This window comes from Doryrhamphus excisus, chromosome 9, assembly GCF_030265055.1.
Source record: "Doryrhamphus excisus isolate RoL2022-K1 chromosome 9, RoL_Dexc_1.0, whole genome shotgun sequence".
Lineage (NCBI taxonomy): Eukaryota > Metazoa > Chordata > Actinopteri > Syngnathiformes > Syngnathidae > Doryrhamphus > Doryrhamphus excisus.
This window is the reverse complement of record NC_080474.1, coordinates 19,552,870-19,570,525: the sequence shown is the minus strand read 5'-3', so window position 1 is coordinate 19,570,525 and position 17,656 is coordinate 19,552,870. Positions and strand designations below refer to the sequence as shown.

The following is a 17,656-nucleotide window of genomic DNA, read 5'->3' as shown; positions in this document are numbered from 1 at the left end:
AAATCTTACTTTTTGGCTCCACTTGTGAGAGAAGAGGCTCTCAAATGGTCGCTTTTGACGTTCCGTGTGGTCATATCACGTCGTACTTCAGTACGAGGTACATTATTTAAAAAAAAAAAGAAAAAAAAAACTTAAACTATATTAGGAAAGCAGGAAGTGAACAAATGTAACAGTCACTGATTGTAAAAGTAAACTGTATTATGGAAAAGCAGGAAGTGAACAAATGTAACAGTCACTGATTGTAAAAGTAGACTGTATTATGGAAAGCAGGAAGTGAACAAATGTAACAGTCAATGATTGTAAAAGTAAATGGTATTATGGGAAGCAGGAAGTGAACAAATGTAACAGTTACTGATTGTAAAAGTAAACTGTATTATGGAAAGCAGGAAGTGAACAAATGTAACAGTCACTGATTGTAAAAGTAAACGGTATTATGGAAAGCAGGAAGTGAACAAATGCAACAGTCAATGATTGTAAAAGTAAACTGTGTTATGGAAAAGCAGGAAGTGAACAAATGTAACAGTCACTGATTGTAAAAGTAAACTGTATTATGGAAAAGCAGGAAGTGAACAAATGCAACAGTCACTGATTGTAAAAGTAAACTGTTTTATGGAAAGCAGGAAGTGAACAAATGAAACAGTCAATGATTGTAAAAGTAAACAATATTATGGAAAGCAGGAAGTAAACAAATGTAACAGTCACTGATTGTAAAAGTAAATGGTATTATGGGAAGCAGGAAGTGAACAAATGTAACAGTTACTGATTGTAAAAGTAAACTGTATTATGGAAAGCAGGAAGTGAACAAATGTAACAGTCAATGATTGTAAAAGTAAACGATATTATGGAAAGCAGGAAGTGAACAAATCTAACAGTCACTGATTGTAAAAGTAAACTGTATTACGGAAAGCAGGAAGTGAACAAATGTAACAGTCACTGATTGTAAAAGTAAACTGTATTATGGAAAGCAGGAAGTGAACAATTGTAACAGTTACTGATTGTAAAAGTAAACTGTATTATGGAAAGCAGGAGGTGAACAAATGTAACAGTCACTGATGGTAAAAGTAAACTGTATTATGGAAAGCAGGAAGTGAACAAATGAAACAGTCAATGATTGTAAAAGTAAACGATATTATGGAAAGCAGGAAGTGAACAAATGTAACAGTCACTGATTGTAAAAGTAAACGGTATTATGGAAAGCAGGAAGTGAACAAATGTAACAGTCACTGATTGTAAAAGTAAACGGTATTATGGAAAGCAGGAAGTGAACAAATGTAACAGTTACTGATTGTAAAAGTACCAGATGGAGGGGTAGGATTTAATAAGCTTTGCTTCTTCCTACTCCTTTCGGACATGTGGAACTGTGAACTGATTATGTGATGCATTCAATTGTAATCTGATGCATGTTCAAATGAAATTAAACCATTACTATTACCATTACCATTACCATTACCATTACCATTACCATTACCATTACCATTACCATTACCATTACCATTACCAACTCAAAACATGGGGCCGAATAATGAGCATAATAGGTCAATAGGTATTTATTGGTAATTATTGATGTTGGTGCCTAATAAGAATCCATCATCCTTGATTTAAGTTGTGGTAAAATATTATTTTTAGTTTAAGAGCGATGCAAAACATGACAAGAAAATAGTTCGGTTCCGTTCACGTTATTTTGCATCCCCACAGCTGAGAGTTCCATCAGTTGTCACGGCTAATATGCTTGTCATCACATTACATGCCCCGGCGCCGATGTAACTGTCAAATCACAGAGAGCGGGAGGCAAATTGGGTTCATTACATTTTAACTATTTTCCACCGGAGACCAGAGTGCGCCGCTCCGTTTCACCATCACGTGGTTGCGAGCGTGAATCCTAATGCCTGGGCTCACGGCGGGCAGGGTGCCAAGCCCGGGAACATTTGGTGGCTCTACTTGACATTCATAGTCTGCATCGCCTTTCATTTGCGCAAAAATCACCACATATGACAGCAATTTAGCTCCCTCATTAAAAAGACATAACTGCCTGTGATCCTTAATGGCATTTCACAGTGAAAGATTGAGCCTTTGGTGTTTTTTAAGATTGCATCTTCGGAAATTGTTCCGTGCGTGGAAGCAGAACGGGTGGTGTGGGTTCTGTCTGACAGCCAGCGGCTTCAATCTCTGTTTTTTTTCAATATACTGTACATTTATTGATAACGTTTTATGTGGTTGAATATGGGCAAAAATGGAAAACGACAATAAAAACAAATATTGGAAAAATAAAGGTTAGCGAGCAGGCCTCGCAGCTAGGAGACCAGGGTTCAATTCCACCCTCGGCCATCTCTGTGTGGAGTTTGCACGTTCTCCGGGTACTCCGGTTTCCTCCCACATTCCAAAAACATGCTAGGTTAATGGTTGTACTGGTGGCCAGCCAATCACAGGGCACATATAGACAAACAACCATTCACACTCACATTCATACCTATGGACAATTTGGAGTCGCTAATTAACCTAGCATGTTTTTGGAATGTGGGAGGAAACCGGAGTACCCGGAGAAAACCCACGCATGCACGGGGAGAACATGCAAACTCCACACAGAGATGGCCGAGGGTGGAATTGAACTCGGGTCTCCTAGCTCTGAGGTCTGTGCGCTAACCACTCGACTGCCGTGCAACAGAGGCAACATTCATTCATTAATTTTCTACCGCTTGTCCTCTCGAGGGTGGTGGGGGTGCTGGAGCCTATCCCAGCTGTGTTCGGGCGAGAGGCGGGCTACACCCTGGACTGGTGGCCAGCCAATCACAGGGCACATATAGACAAACAACCATTCACACTCACATTCATACCTATGGACAATTTGGATTGTCGCTAATTAACCTAGCATGTTTTTGGAATGTGGGAGGAAACCGGAGAAAACCCACGCATGCACGGGGAGAACATGCAAACTCCACACAGAGACGGCCGAGGGTGGAATTGAACTCGGGTCTCCTAGCTGTGAGGTCTGTGCGCTAACCACTCGACCGCCGTGCAACCCAGAAACGGGACATTCATTCATTCATTCATTCATTCATTTTCTACCGCTTTTTCATGCAAACTCCACACAGCGATGGGATTGAACTCGGGTCTCCTAGCTGCGAGGTGTGTGCGCTAACCACTCGACCACCGTGCAGCCCACAAAAGGGTACATTCAACTTAAAGATCTGACAAAGAAAATGAAAAAAAGCATTTTTCAGAGTTTTTCAACCACCACTTAGAAATTCTTCGTCCTTTCAATCGGTGCCCTAAAACGCTCCGACTATAATCACGCGGCGTTCCCGACTGGTGTGCTTCGACTATCAGCACGTTAGCTTTGTGTGGGTTGTTCCTGCAGGTGTTTCAAGGCTTTTTATCAGATTCATCCAGCACTTACTCTTGCTTGAAACCTCACTTGAACATCTCTCTGGTGAGAAGATGTCCTTGGCTTGTGAGAGCGATGGCGTTATTCAGGATGCGCGGTCTCTGCGGTGCATCTCCACATCTCCGCTCCGTCCCGTTCCTCCCAGACAGATAAGAATAAGACTGCAGACATGCATTATTTGTAACCGATACCATCCCTTAATGGTGTCTGCGATCCCCCTGGCAGCCCATAATGGACCGTTTTTGAGATTCTCTGCATCTTGTTCGGGTGTTTTGATGGTGACGGAATGGGGACAAGGGATGTCACCTGGGAGGGAACTTGAAGAACGATGGGACCTTTCATTTAGTTGTCGGGACGCTGCCATCACTGGCACATCACACAGCGTGCAAACAGAGAGTGCTTGTAAGCGGGAGAAGATAACAACAGGAGGGGGAAATTGTCCTTCAAAGGAGAAACATCTCATTCTTCATTGCAGAAATAAAAGAGAAGACACACAGTTGAAGAAATATTGCACGGATCGTTCATCAAACCAGCCTAAGCGTTGCTGACATCAATAATCAAAAAATGCGGTAACGACACTGAGAGATTGTTCCCTGAGCTGAGACACAAAGAACCGATTGATGGGTGGCGCCTGAACGCATCGTATGTGGGGCAAAGTTTCTGGGTTCTTCCAAAAAAAAAATGTATCAGGATTTTAGATGGAGTTGAAGTCAAACTCAATCACACATGGTTCAAAACTGAAAAATTGATACGGATATACGACTATCTCCGGTTTGAGGCCTGACCTGTGTTCGAAACTTGTTCGAAAATTCGATATTTTCGGGTATATACGTACAGCGACATCGATATTAATAAAATCTTCAAACTTACCAAAATTTGACTTTAAGTTGCTCCCCACCGAGTGATTAGCGGGTCTCACAGCTAGGAAACCAGAGTTCAATTCCACCCTCCCATCTCTGTGTGGAGTTTGCACGTTCTCCCCGTGCATGCGTGGGTTTTCTCCGGGTACTCCGGTTTTTCCTCGTAGCGTTTTAGGGCACCGATTGAAATGACGAAGAATTTCTCAGTGGTGGTTGAAAAACTCTGAAAAATGCTTTTTTTCATTTTCTTTGTCAGATTTTTGGGTTGAATGTACCCTTTTGTGGGCTGCACGGTGGTCGAGTGGTTAGCGCACACACCTCACAGCTAGGAGACCAGAGTTCAATCCCATCTCTGTGTGGAGTTTGCATGAAAAAGCGGTAGAAAATGAATGAATGTTCCGTTTCTGGGTTGCACGGCGGTTGAGTGGTTAGCGCACAGACCTCACAGCTAGGAGACCCGAGTTCAATTCCACCCTCGACCATCTCTGTGTGGAGTTTGCATGTTCTCCCCGTGCATGCGTGGGTTTTCTCCGGGTACTCCGGTTTCCTCCCACATTCCAAAAACATGCTAGGTTAATTAGCGACTCCAAATTGTCCATAGGTATGAATGTGAGTGTGAATGGTTGTTTGTCTATATGTGCCCTGTGATTGGCTGGCCACCAGTCCAGGGTGTACCCCGCCTCTCGCCCCAAGACAAGACAGCTGGGATAGGCTCCAGCACCCCCTGTGACTTTTGTGAGGAAAAGTGGTAGAAAATGAATGAAGTCTGAGTTCACAACTTGAATGGGCGAGTGATTAGCAGCTAGGAGACCCGAGTTCGATTCCGTCCTGGGGCATCTCTGTGTGGAGTTTGCATGCGCTCCTTGTGCATGCGTGGGTTTTCTCCGGGTACTCCGGTTTCCTCCCACATTCCAAAAACATGCTAGGTTAATTGGTCCATTCATAGGTATGGTCTATATAAAGGTCTAGTGTGAATGGTTGTTTGTCTATATGTGCCCTGTGATTGGCTACAGCTGGGATAGGCTCCAGCACCCCCGCAGCCCTCGTGAGGATAAGCGGTAGAAAATGAATGAATGAATGTCCTGTGATTGGCTGGCCACCAGTCCAGGGTGTACCCCGCCTCTCGCCCCAAGACAAGACAGCTGGGATAGGCTCCAGCACCCCCCGCGACTTTTGTGAGGAAAAATGGTAGAAAATGAATGAATGAATGCCCTGCGATTGGCTGGCCACCAGTCCAGGGTGTACCCCTCCTCTCGCCTGAAGACAGCTGGGATAGGCTCCAGCACCTCCGCGACCCTTGTGAGGAAAAGTGGTAAAAAAATGAATGAATGAAGAACATAGATATTTCAAATCTGCCAGGTTGAATACGCAGGTTGTTTTTATAATCTGCTTCATATACCAGTTTAGATTTCACAAAAAGCTTCTAAAATATACTATTACAGAGCAACAGTTTGCCAAGGCAACTATTTTTTTGTGTATGCAAACGCACCAGAGTTCATTTTAACCAAACTTCAGGTTGATTCGTCAGGTAACTACAGAGTCTAAGGTTTCAGGTCTAAGGTCCAGCTTGGCCTCCTGACCAGATTGTTGTACAGCCAAGGATTGGACCGTGAAAAGTCCCTGCTATCTGCTGCCACCGAACCCACTCTGGTGAGCTCATTGGAGGAGGGATCCATGATGCCTCTTCCACCAGACGCTAGCCATCATGCCCTAAATCGATGCCAGCATCTAGCCGAGGGAAACCTTGGACCATTTTTTGTTTTAGGTGGCCCTACCAGGACCATAAAGACCCTGATAACTTGCAAAATCTCCCACCCAGATAAGGCGGCATAGCTCAGAGAGGAGTTTCCTTCTTTGTGACATCTTAATTACGACGATAAAATAGTAACTTTAATTAACAGCTCACAGTAAAATAGAGAATAAAGTCCAACGTATCAGATTTGGGTGCAAGAGAGGACTCTACATTTGCATAGCCAATCAATGTGAAGTAATTAGCGTTTCATAGCCTCCACAAAAGCTCTCATTTGACCCCAAATGTTTTTTATTTTTTAATACAAGGACACATTTTGAACATTAATTTAGCAGCTTTGATTGCAGTTTTTATTATTTTTTTTTAGCATTTATGCAATTAATTGTCTGAACTGAAGCTGAATATGTTGGGTTGGGCTTTATGTATTATTGACCCAAGTCTCGGATCTTTCGGTGCAGTTTACTTGAGGGGTCTCAAACACGTGGCCCGCGGGCCAAATGTGGCCCGCAGGACACTACTTTGAGGCCCCCGCCTTGATATGAAAGTTTAATGTCAGTGCGGCCCGCGCAAGTTTGATATGGATGCTGTAATGGCAGTGGTCCCCAAACTAAGGCCCGGGGGCCGGACACGGCCCACTTCCACATTTCACCCGGCCCCCTTGAACAATAAAGCATGTACATTTTTCTGTCATGGAACTGGAAATGGTAACCTATTGTGAGCAACGTTACTACAACCACATTTTGACCCAGTCATAGAACATAAACAAACAAACTACCCTGACCCTGGCCCCCCTTCAGAGGAGGGAAAAGTCATGTGGCCCTCACTGGAAAAAGTTTGGGGACCCCTGCTGTATGGTATCATGTACCCAGAAAAAATTATTACGTTTGATTAATGTTCATGTTAAAGGTTAAATAACTGTTAATAGTTATCCTCCCTATCCATGTGGAAGTGGTAAGTTTTTGGCTATTTAAGTTTAAAGGAAATAACTCGAAGGCTACCGTTTAGGTTGCTAGCTCTCTAGTTTGCGAGTTAGCATGTGTCTCAAGACCCTGCAGTTGCGCAATATGTTGTAAATAAAAAGAGTATAAATGTGACTATAGTCGTGTTTTGTCATGTCTACAGGGCTCTAATAATGCTTTGTTCATTTTAATCTGAAAAAAATAATTTGTCTACCCACCAACTATATGTGGTTTCTTAAGTTTTTATTATTTGCCGTTTTATTATTATTATTATATTTATTTATTACTGATTGATTTTCTTTATTCTTGATTTGTTTATTTATTTTTCATCTTATTTTGTGTAGAAAAATAAAAATTAAGATATTTGAGAACAGTGGAATGTTTTATCAGAGCTTTTATTGTGGAAAAAAAGTTTATTAATTTTTTAATTTAATTTTTTTTATTAATTTTAATTTTTTTTTGTTTTTAATAAATGTGTTTTTTGGGGTTTTTTTTGGAAAACCTGATGCGGCCCAGTCTCGCACAAAAGACGCTGATGCATGTTGACAGTGATGGCGCCCACAAGTGACCTTTGGGCTATCGAGTGCACTCAAACAACACCCCCCCCCCCCCCCCCCCCCCCCCCCTCTGCATGCGTTTCATGTCCCAGAGACAAGCTGATGTGCAGCCGGACAACTTTAGAGAGCGAGTGACAGGAATCACCTGCTGTCGGCAATCCTTTCGCTTCACTCACCTTCTCATTAAATAGGGGGGAAGAAAATGTGACATTCAAGTTGGAGCAGGAAAAGGGTATGGACAACAAATGGGGGGGGGGGGGGTAAATTCAGACTCACTGTTGTTTCTGTTGCACGGTGGTCGAGTGGTTAGCGGGCAGGCGTCACAGCTAGGGGACCTGAGTTCAATTCCACCCTGTGGAGTTTTCTCCGGGTACTCCGGTTTCCTCCCACATTCCAAAAACATGCTAGGTTAATTAGCGACTCCAAATTGTCCATAGGTATGAATGTGAGTGTGAATGGTTGTTTGTCTATATGTGCCCTGTGATTGGCTGGCCACCAGTCCAGGGTGTACCTCGACAGCTGGGATAGGTTCCAGCACCCCCGCCACCCTCGTGAGGATAAGTGGTAGAAAATGAATGAATGTTGCCTCTGTTGCACGGTGGTCAAGTGGTTAGCACACAGGACTCACAGCTAGGAGACCCAAGTTCAATTCCACCCTTGGCAATATCTGTTGCCCATACCTTGTGAATGTGTGGGTTTTCTCCGGGTACTCCGGTTTCCTCCCACATTCCAAAAACATGCTAGGTTAATTAGCGACTCCAAATTGTTCATAGGTATGAATGTGAGTGTGAATGGTTGTTTGTCTATATGTGCCCTGTGATTGGCTGGCCACCAGTCCAGGGTGTATTCCACGTATCGCCCAGAAGACAGCTGGGATAGGCTCCAGCACCCCCGCCACCCTCGTGAGGATAAGTGGTAGAAAATGAATGAATGTTGCCTCTGTTGCACGGTGGTCGAGTGGTTAGCGCACTGGCCTCACAGCTAGGAGACACGAGTTCAATTCCACCCTTGGCAATATCTGTTGCCCATACCTTGTGAATGTGTGGGTTTTCTCCGGGTACCCCGGTTTCCTCCCACATTCCAAAAACATGCTAGGTTAATTAGCGACTCCAAATTGTTCATAGGTATGAATGTGAGTGTGAATGGTTGTTTGTCTATATATGCCCTGTGATTGGCTGGCCACCCGTCCAGGGTGTATTCCGCCTATTGCCTGAAGACAGCTGGGATAGGCTCCAGCACCCCCGCCACCCTCGTGAGGATAAGCTTAAGAAAATGAATGAATGTTGCCTCAGTTGCACGGCAGTCGAGTGGTTAGCGTGGAGGCCTCACAGCTAGGAGACCCGGGTTCAATTCCACCCTCGGCCATCTCTTTGTCGAGTTTGCATGTTCTCCCTGTGCATGCGTGGGTTTCCTCATTCAACATTCCAAAAACATGCTAGGTTAATTAGCGACTCCAAATTGTCCATAGGTATGAATGTGAGTGTGAATGGTTGTTTGTCTATATGTGCCCTGTGATTGGCTGGCCACCACTCTAGGTTGTATTTCCTTCTTTGCCCAGCTTAGTCCGAGGCTTTCTCAGTCTCTTTAACGTGTCCTGGGTTTTCACTAAGGCCTCCAACCGGTTGGATGTGCCCTGAACATCTCACCATGGAGGCTTCCAGGAGGCTTCCTGGACTTTTAATACGGAGGAGCAGAAGTTCTGTTCCGACCTAGTCAGGGTAGGAACGTCTGGTCTTGAATGACATGTCTCACAGAACATTTGTTTTGTTGTGGCTGCAGGAACTTCTACTACATCACCATGCTTCGCGACCCGGTGTCCCGCTACCTGAGCGAGTGGAAGCACGTCCAGCGAGGCGCCACCTGGAAAACCGCCTTACACATGTGCGACGGACGCTCGCCCACGCAAGACGAGCTACCCACCTGCTACAACGGAGAAGACTGGTCCGGCGTCACTCTCACGGAGTTCATGAATTGCCCGTCCAATCTGGCGAACAACCGTCAGGTGCGAATGCTCTCCGACCTGAGCCTGGTGGGCTGCTACAACCTGTCGTCCATGAACGAGACCCAGCGCAACCACATCCTTCTCAGCAGCGCCATGAGCAACCTGAAGAACATGGCGTTCTACGGTCTAACCGAGTTCCAGCGTAAAACCCAGTACCTGTTTGAGCGGACGTTCAGCCTGCGCTTCATCTCGCCCTTCACGCAGATCAACAGCACGCGAGCTGCCAACGTGGACCTGAGCGAAACTGTTCGCAGACGCATCGAGGACCTCAACTACCTGGACGTGCAGCTCTACGAATACGCCAAGGATCTGTTCCTGCAGCGTTTCCAGTTCAGCCGCCAGAAGGAGCACCAGGAGGTGCGCTTGAAGCGGCGCGAGGAGAGGCGCTGGATGCGCGAGCAGCAAGCCAAACGTAGGGGAGGAGCTTATAAAAGCGGGCGGGAGGAATTGGAGAAGACGTCTGACAGTGACTTTCAAAGCACCACTGAGGACTACACGAGTCAAGTCGCTCGCTGGTGATGCCGACCAGGAAGTGGTTCGGACTCAAAACATCCCGTCGTTCCGTTCCGTCACCTGTTCCTCAAGCTTTTAGCGTCTTACTTTTCAAAAAGTGTGCAGCGGCTCTACCTCGAGCTGCTTTTTTGGTGTCTTAACATCTTCTGATGTTCTTCATGGGTTCCTGTCATGTCATGGCTGCCTTGGTTATTTCTACGCGATGATTGGACGGCTTTAAAAGAACATCAAACAACAACCAGAAGCTGATGAATGTCATCTTAAAATAGCACATGATCCGTTTTTAAAATGTACACGTAGAAGGTTGCATGCCACATGTTCACACTTATACAGCTGTCAATCATTTATTTCACGCCAACGTGCATGAATACTGACTCTTGTAGTGTTTTTAGTTGCAATGCACTTTTTTACGTTCACACGTGCAATACATTACTATAGAGGAAAAACAGTGGAACCTCTAAAGTCCAACGCCATAGAAATAATGTACATACTGTTAAATTTATTTTATTTTTATTATTTTTATTTTTATTTTTATTTTTATTTTTATTTTTATTTTTATTTTTATTTTTATTTTTATTTTTATTTTTTTATTTTTATTTTTATTTTTATTTTTATTTTTATTTTTATTTTTATTTTTATTTTTATTTTTATTTTTATTTTTATTTTTATTTTTATTTTATAATTTTTTTTATTTTATTTTATAATTTTTTTATTTTATTTTATTTTTTGTTTGAGGAAAATGAATTTTACAATTATACTTATTTTCTCATTAGAAATTTATTTTTATTTATATTTATACAATATAATAATATAAATAAAATAATATACTGTTCATTCATTCATTCATTTTCTACCGCTTTTTCCTCACAAGGGTCGCAGGGGGTGCTGGAGCCTATCCCAGCTGTCTTCAGGCGAGAGGCGGGGTACACCCTGGACTGGTGAGTGGCCGGCCAATCACAGGGCACATATAGACAAACAACCATTCACACTCACATTCATACCTATGGACAATTTGGAGTCGCTAATTAACCTAGCATGTTTTTGGAATGTGGGAGGAAACCGGAGTACCCAAGAGGGAATCGAACTCAGGTCTCCTAGCTGTAAGGCCTGCATGCCAAGTTAAGCTAAGTGTGCACCAAGTACCAATTAACCTAGCATAGCATTAAGCTACTAGCAAACCCACGCATGCACGGGGAGGACATACAAACTCCACACAGAGATCGGCGAGGGTGGAATCGAACTCGGGTCTCCTAGCTGTGAGGCCTGCGCGTTAACCACTTGTCCACCGTGCAGGCCATTATATTACAACTTTTTAGAAACAATTCAGTAAATTTTTCCTTGTTTATTTTTTTATTGCTTTTGACAAGAATAAATTTGTCTTGATTTTACTTACTTTCTCATTAGAAATTTTATATTTATTTTTATTTATATAATAATATAAATCAAATAAAATAAATAAAATAATATAATAAATAAAATACAAATAAATAAATAAAATAAAATAATATAATATTTTTATATATATTTAACTTTATTCCCAAACCTCTTTTACACATCATAGTCTAGGAACAAAACCTGAGGACCTTTACCTGCATAAATTGTTTTTTTTGTTGTTGTTGTTGTTAAAATATTTGCATAGATGACTTTATTAGCTGGAAAGATTAAAACACAAATTGTAAAAAACAAACAACTGGGAAATTGCAAAAAAAAATCTTATTTCTTAGCTGCTGGATAATAAAAAATAACTACGACTGCTTGCTAACTTGATAACAACCTTTGAGATATTATTTTTTTCCCAGCATGTTTCTTGTCTTTCCAGGTCAGTGGTGTGTGTGTGTGTGTGTGTGTGTGTGTGTGTGTGACAGGAAGAAAAGCTCTGACTCACTTTGAGTTAAAAGCAGTTATGCGCCACGTGACTTGTCCTTTTCAGACTGTTTTCTCTGGGAAGAATGCAGTCTTATATTGTTTGTTTTTTTTGTCACAAATATTAAAACAAAAAAACAAATTTTCTTCTCCTTTGCTAACGTACATGTTCCTGGGGGGTGCGTCTCTTCACTAAAATACAGCTCACTTTGTGGGATTTTCACAATAATTTTATTTCCTGTTCTATGGCTATCATCACTTTTTGTGCCATTATGGATATCCTTCTGTATGGACGCCACCAGACAGCCTAATATAAAGAAAAAGATATTGAAATGTTTGATTTCGGATTTGAAGGTATATTCTATGAGCATCAGTTTGACTTTGGAGGTTCCACTGTGTTTAAAAATGACAGATAGAATAAATGAGAATGAGTCGATGTTGCAGACGAACATGAAAACCGAGAATATAAAACTGTCTACCATATGTCATGACAGTTTTTTTTCCCCAATGTTATCATTGTGACAACACGTGAAAATGAAAAATAGCATGGTTCTTTTTTTGTTTTTGTCATCTTTTATGCGTCTCCTCTCATATTCCCTCGAAAGCCACCCACCACTTATCACTCTCGCTAGTTGTTTTTTTTTTTTTTTTTTTTTTTTGACGCCCCTTAGGAAATACCTCAGCACTTTTTATTTATTCGTATTTATTTTTCAGAATAGTTTTGCAACATGCATTTGCAAATTGAAAGATTTGAATGTGTTTTTGTGTGCATGAATGGAAGCTGAAATGTTAGCTTATTTGGGATTCTCGCTCTTGGTTGAACTAGGTATCAATTTGACCTGATATCTCCTGGTTGGAAAAAAAAAACATATTAAATATGATATGAAGGGAGAGTTGCGGGCTTTTTATTCATTGATGATGCAAACACAGTTGAAAGAAATGCTGTGTGACAAGCAGCAGGAGTGAGAGAATGACAGATGGCAACGAGCGCCATATGAGCAGTATACAGTACATGCTATATACTATGTGCTATACTCCGTTACTTACACTATACTGATACCCACAGTCTGTCATTGTCATGGCTATGGGATTTGCTTATTTGCATTATATCGAAGCCTGTGGCCTATAAGTGTGTATGTGTGAGAGAGAGAGAGAGTATTATTGATGATGTAATGACCCGTGTGTTTATTTACCCCCTCATTTAAACTAGGGATGGGCATTTTACTATTTTTTTTAACAATTAAAAAATAATAATTTATTGTTTTTCAACCTTTGTTCTATTTATTACCATTAACAGCAATATTTGTTTTGTCTGTATCAATTTTAATACCAAGTGAAGTGTATTTTATCAACTACCGTTTCAATTGTATTTAATAAATTTGCAGTTGCATTTAAATTTCTTACAAATAAAAAATATATAATTTAATTATTTAATAATTTGTAATTTATGTAAATTATTTTATTTTGTAATATAATAATTTAAAAATGTGTAATTTTAAATTATTTTTATTGATTAGAATTGAATAAATTTATTAATCAATAATTTGTAATTTATTAAAATTATTTTTGTATTTATTACAATATAATAAATTATTTATTTGATCATTTGTAATTTATTTAAATTATTTTTTATTTATTATAATCAAATTAATTAATCATTTATTTAAAAAAAATAGTTAATACTTGGGATGTTCGATAATTATCGGCCGATCAGAATAAAAATGTGATATCGGTTGATATTAGTATCATATTTGTTCCTGATCATGATTTTTTTTATTTTTTTTTTAATGCTGTATCCAACACATATGTGTTCATTCCACCACAGGAGATATATCATGTTACACATATCGGTATCAGTATCAGTTGATATCAGTATCGGAAATTGTTTTTTGGCATAAAAGCCAATATCGGACATTCCTTGTTAATACTTATATAAATTAATTTGTAGTCACAAAAATACAAATAAAATTTTAAAATAAAAATTAAATTAAATTAAATTTAAAAAGTAATTTAAAGTCAAATTGTATATATATTATGATTTTTTATTGCAATTATTTTTTATATCATTTTGGCTGTAGGCATTAATGAATGTCATGCTGTCTTTAGTCAGCAATCTATTCCAGACTGACTGAACAGCGCCTCTGCTGGTTGTAGAAGGTAGTGCAGTCCATTCGGCCTCAATTATAGACATCATTATGCCCATCCCTGTTACAAACTATTCATTTTTTTCCCCCGAAGCCGTGAGTACCAACACAAAGTGTAAATAATATGAAAACAATATCACTGCCATTCCAAGCTGTATGCCCTTTTTTGTGCTTTGTTTGAATTTATTACTATCATTTGCGATTATTGAATGGCTTTGCCTGATGGGAAAATGTCTCACCAACACATGAAGGAGTTGAATAAAAGACAATCTTTCTCCTGTGTAACCATTTCTGTACATGTAAAAAAAATGTCTTGTGGTCAAATGAATTGCCTTTTTCGGCGTGTGACATTTAATCTGCCATTTTTCATTGTCAGATCTGAAGAAAAAAAACAAACAAAACATGGACTTATGCTTAGAAGAAATAAATGCATTGAATGCCGACGACGGTGGTGGTTTGTGTTGCAGTTTGTCGTCTCCGTCAGTTGAGTTGATAGAAATGATCTAAGATGTTTGCACATGTTTTTTTCTGCTGTTACATTTAAAAAAAAAAAAAAGAAGCTTCTGGCTCCCCTCAGGTTGTGCAGTACGGATGACTAGTTCTTCCTTCCTTTCAGCAGGCTGCGAAAAGTCATTCCCTCACAGATGGCATGATTGTATTATCTCTAATGTTTGACCGTAGGAAGCGTTTAATGACTTGGGGAACACAAATTATATACATATGTACTGCTTTTCTCCAAGTTATGAGGTTTTATAGTCAGCAGACTATAAACTGGCATGCCTGATATTTTCAAAATTGGTGGAAAAACATGCATTATTATTATTATTATTATTATTACTGTTGCCTCAGCTACAGCTTTCATACAGTATTATATGGGCATATAAGCCATTTTTATTCACAATCTATTATATGCATTAATAACCCAGTCGAAAATAAAATAACTCATGAATAAATAATGTTTTAATTGTCATCAATGTCATTTTTTGTTGAAAAATTTAGAAATAAATGGAAAAAAATATTGTATACATTTAAAAATAAATGGAAAAAAATATTGTATATAAATAAAATGAATCACATTATTATGAGTATTATTAATTTTATAATATAAATATTTGTTTTTTTAAATAGGCCATTTTTATTCACAATATATTATATGCATTAATAACGCAGTCAAAAATTAAACTATTAAAATAACTATCATGTATAAATAATGCTGACATTATTTTTATAATGATTGTTATGTATATTATTTTAAAAAATTCCTAACTTTATAATATTTAATTGTCATATATGTCATTTTTAGTTGATACATTTAAAAAGAAATGAAACAAATATTGTATGTAAATAAAATAATCACATTATTATCAGTATAATTAATTTTATAATATAAATATTTGCAAAATTATTATTTGTATGTTTTTTAAATAGGCCATTTTTAGTCACAATATATTATATGCATGAATAACACAGTCAAAAAATAAAATAACTATCATGTATAAATAATGTTGACATTATTTTTATAATGATGTTATGTTATGTATATTATTTAAAAAATATTATCTTTATCATATTAAATTGTCATATATGTCATTTTAGTTGATACATTTAAAAATAAATGAAACAAATATTGTATATAAATAGAATAAATTACATTATTATCAGTATTATTAATTTTACAATATAAATATTTGCAAAATTATTATTTGTATGTTTTTTAAATAGGCCATTTTTAGTCACAATATATTATATGCATTAATAACACAGTCAAAAAATAAAATAACTATCATGTATAAATAATGTTGACTTTATTTTTTATAATAATTGTTAAAAAAAATCCTGTCTTTATAATATTTAATTGTCATATATGTCATTTTTAGTTGATACATTTAAAAAGAAATGAAACAAATATTGTATATAAATAAAATAAATCACATTATTATCAGCACAAACCTAACATCAGTAATGTTCTTTCCCAGTTATAACCGATCCCAATTGCCGGGATGTTAAAATGCAGCACAACAGTGACCTCTGCTGGCTATTGTGGAGAATTGCCGCTTAAATGAAATTATAAACGCAACAGATTTTCTTTTTTTTTTTTTACAGTTCCAATTCTACCCCTTCCCACTCAGCCTTCGCCATATGTGCTCTCTACATATTATTTAACTCACTTCCTGACCTTGCCAAGGTTTTCAAAAACTGTCAAAAAAAGCAAGTCAGCATTTAAAGCGAAGTGAAGATTTCAGGACATTTTAGTGACGCATGCGCTTTGTATATCCTATGAAGTCCATTCAAAGAGACTGTGATAGACTTTATAATATCATTTGGTAATAAAAGACCCACGAGGTCAAAGGAATGAACACAACGGTTTGTTTGTAAGCTCCGTGTAGTCACGTGACCCCCCCCCCCCTTCCTCACAGAGAACGATTTGCTGACCTTGACATGTGACACTGGATGCTGCAGTTCCTGTTTGCTGAGAAGCAAATCATGATGACAGATCAAATACATACTTTAAAAAGGATTATATGCATTATTATTTCATTGATTTATTTGTGAGTCAATTTTGTTTATTTATCAAATTAATTTTGATTTAAAAAAATTAAAAAAAATTCAAGTACAAGAGTGAATTATGTATTGTATATTATGCATTAAATTCATTTGTATGATTAATGTATTTATTTTTTTTATTTCTTCCATCAATAATTTAGAATTATTTATACTATATTAAATTCATTTGGATTATTTTATTTATTTTATTATTATTGATTTTATATTTTTATGCTATATTATCAAGGGGATTTGGGATTTATTTACTAATTAATTTTAGTAATGTATTTATTTTCCTTGCGTTTGTTATTTTGTAGAATATATGTAAAACCCACATTCTGGATGACATATTATTTGGATTTATGCAGTTGTTTTCATTACTTTTTAAAATATCAATTGATATGAAAGAGGTAATTTATATTATATAGTTTTTAAATTAACTATTTTTTATTATTTAGTTAAATCTATGAATTACATGGATATTATATTATTTCTATAAATGTCATACCATTAAATTGTATCTATTAAATTCATAAAGACTTGTGGAATAACAGTTTATTATATTTAGCATTTACCATTATGTGAAGTAATGTATTATAAAGTTATTATGTTATATTTATATGTTGTTATCAAGACATGACACTAAACACAACAAGAAATAATAATGACAAAGGACCAGGCTTACGTCTATAGTGACGCACATTCAGATTCATTAAATTGTGCATAAAGAGAAAAATATGTTTAACAAATACTTATATATTCATAGGTTCCACTGCTTTACAAGATGCCAATAAAATCACATCATCTATAGTTCCATTCTGCGTATTTGAATTAGCATCTGTCTCATTTGACCTTGGCAAGACACTGTATGCATTTTCCTCCTAGATTATCTACAACAAGAGCTGACGTTATAATATACTGCACCATATTACTATTATTCTACTCACTAAAAACAATTTGCTTGTAATGTCAAACGCAGGGTAATGTATTTTGTTAATTACATCCTAGTGTGTGTGCGCCGAGTTACGTTTCGATGATTGAATGTTAACAATTACAAAGTCATGATGATTAAAATAACAGCG

At 38.1% G+C, this 17,656-nt stretch overlaps 1 protein-coding gene across 1 annotated transcript in view; it reads left to right on the top strand.

Moving 5' to 3' along the window:
* Positions 1 to 10,503, top strand: part of hs6st3b (heparan sulfate 6-O-sulfotransferase 3b) — a 63,193-nt gene extending 52,690 nt beyond the window's left edge. Inside the window, exon 2 of the mRNA XM_058082718.1 lies at positions 9,288 to 10,503. Within this exon, the coding sequence (XP_057938701.1) occupies positions 9,288 to 10,029 (742 nt within the window). The 3' untranslated portion in view covers positions 10,030 to 10,503. The remainder of the gene's footprint in view (positions 1 to 9,287) is intronic.
* Positions 10,504 to 17,656: the final 7,153 nt, after the last annotated feature.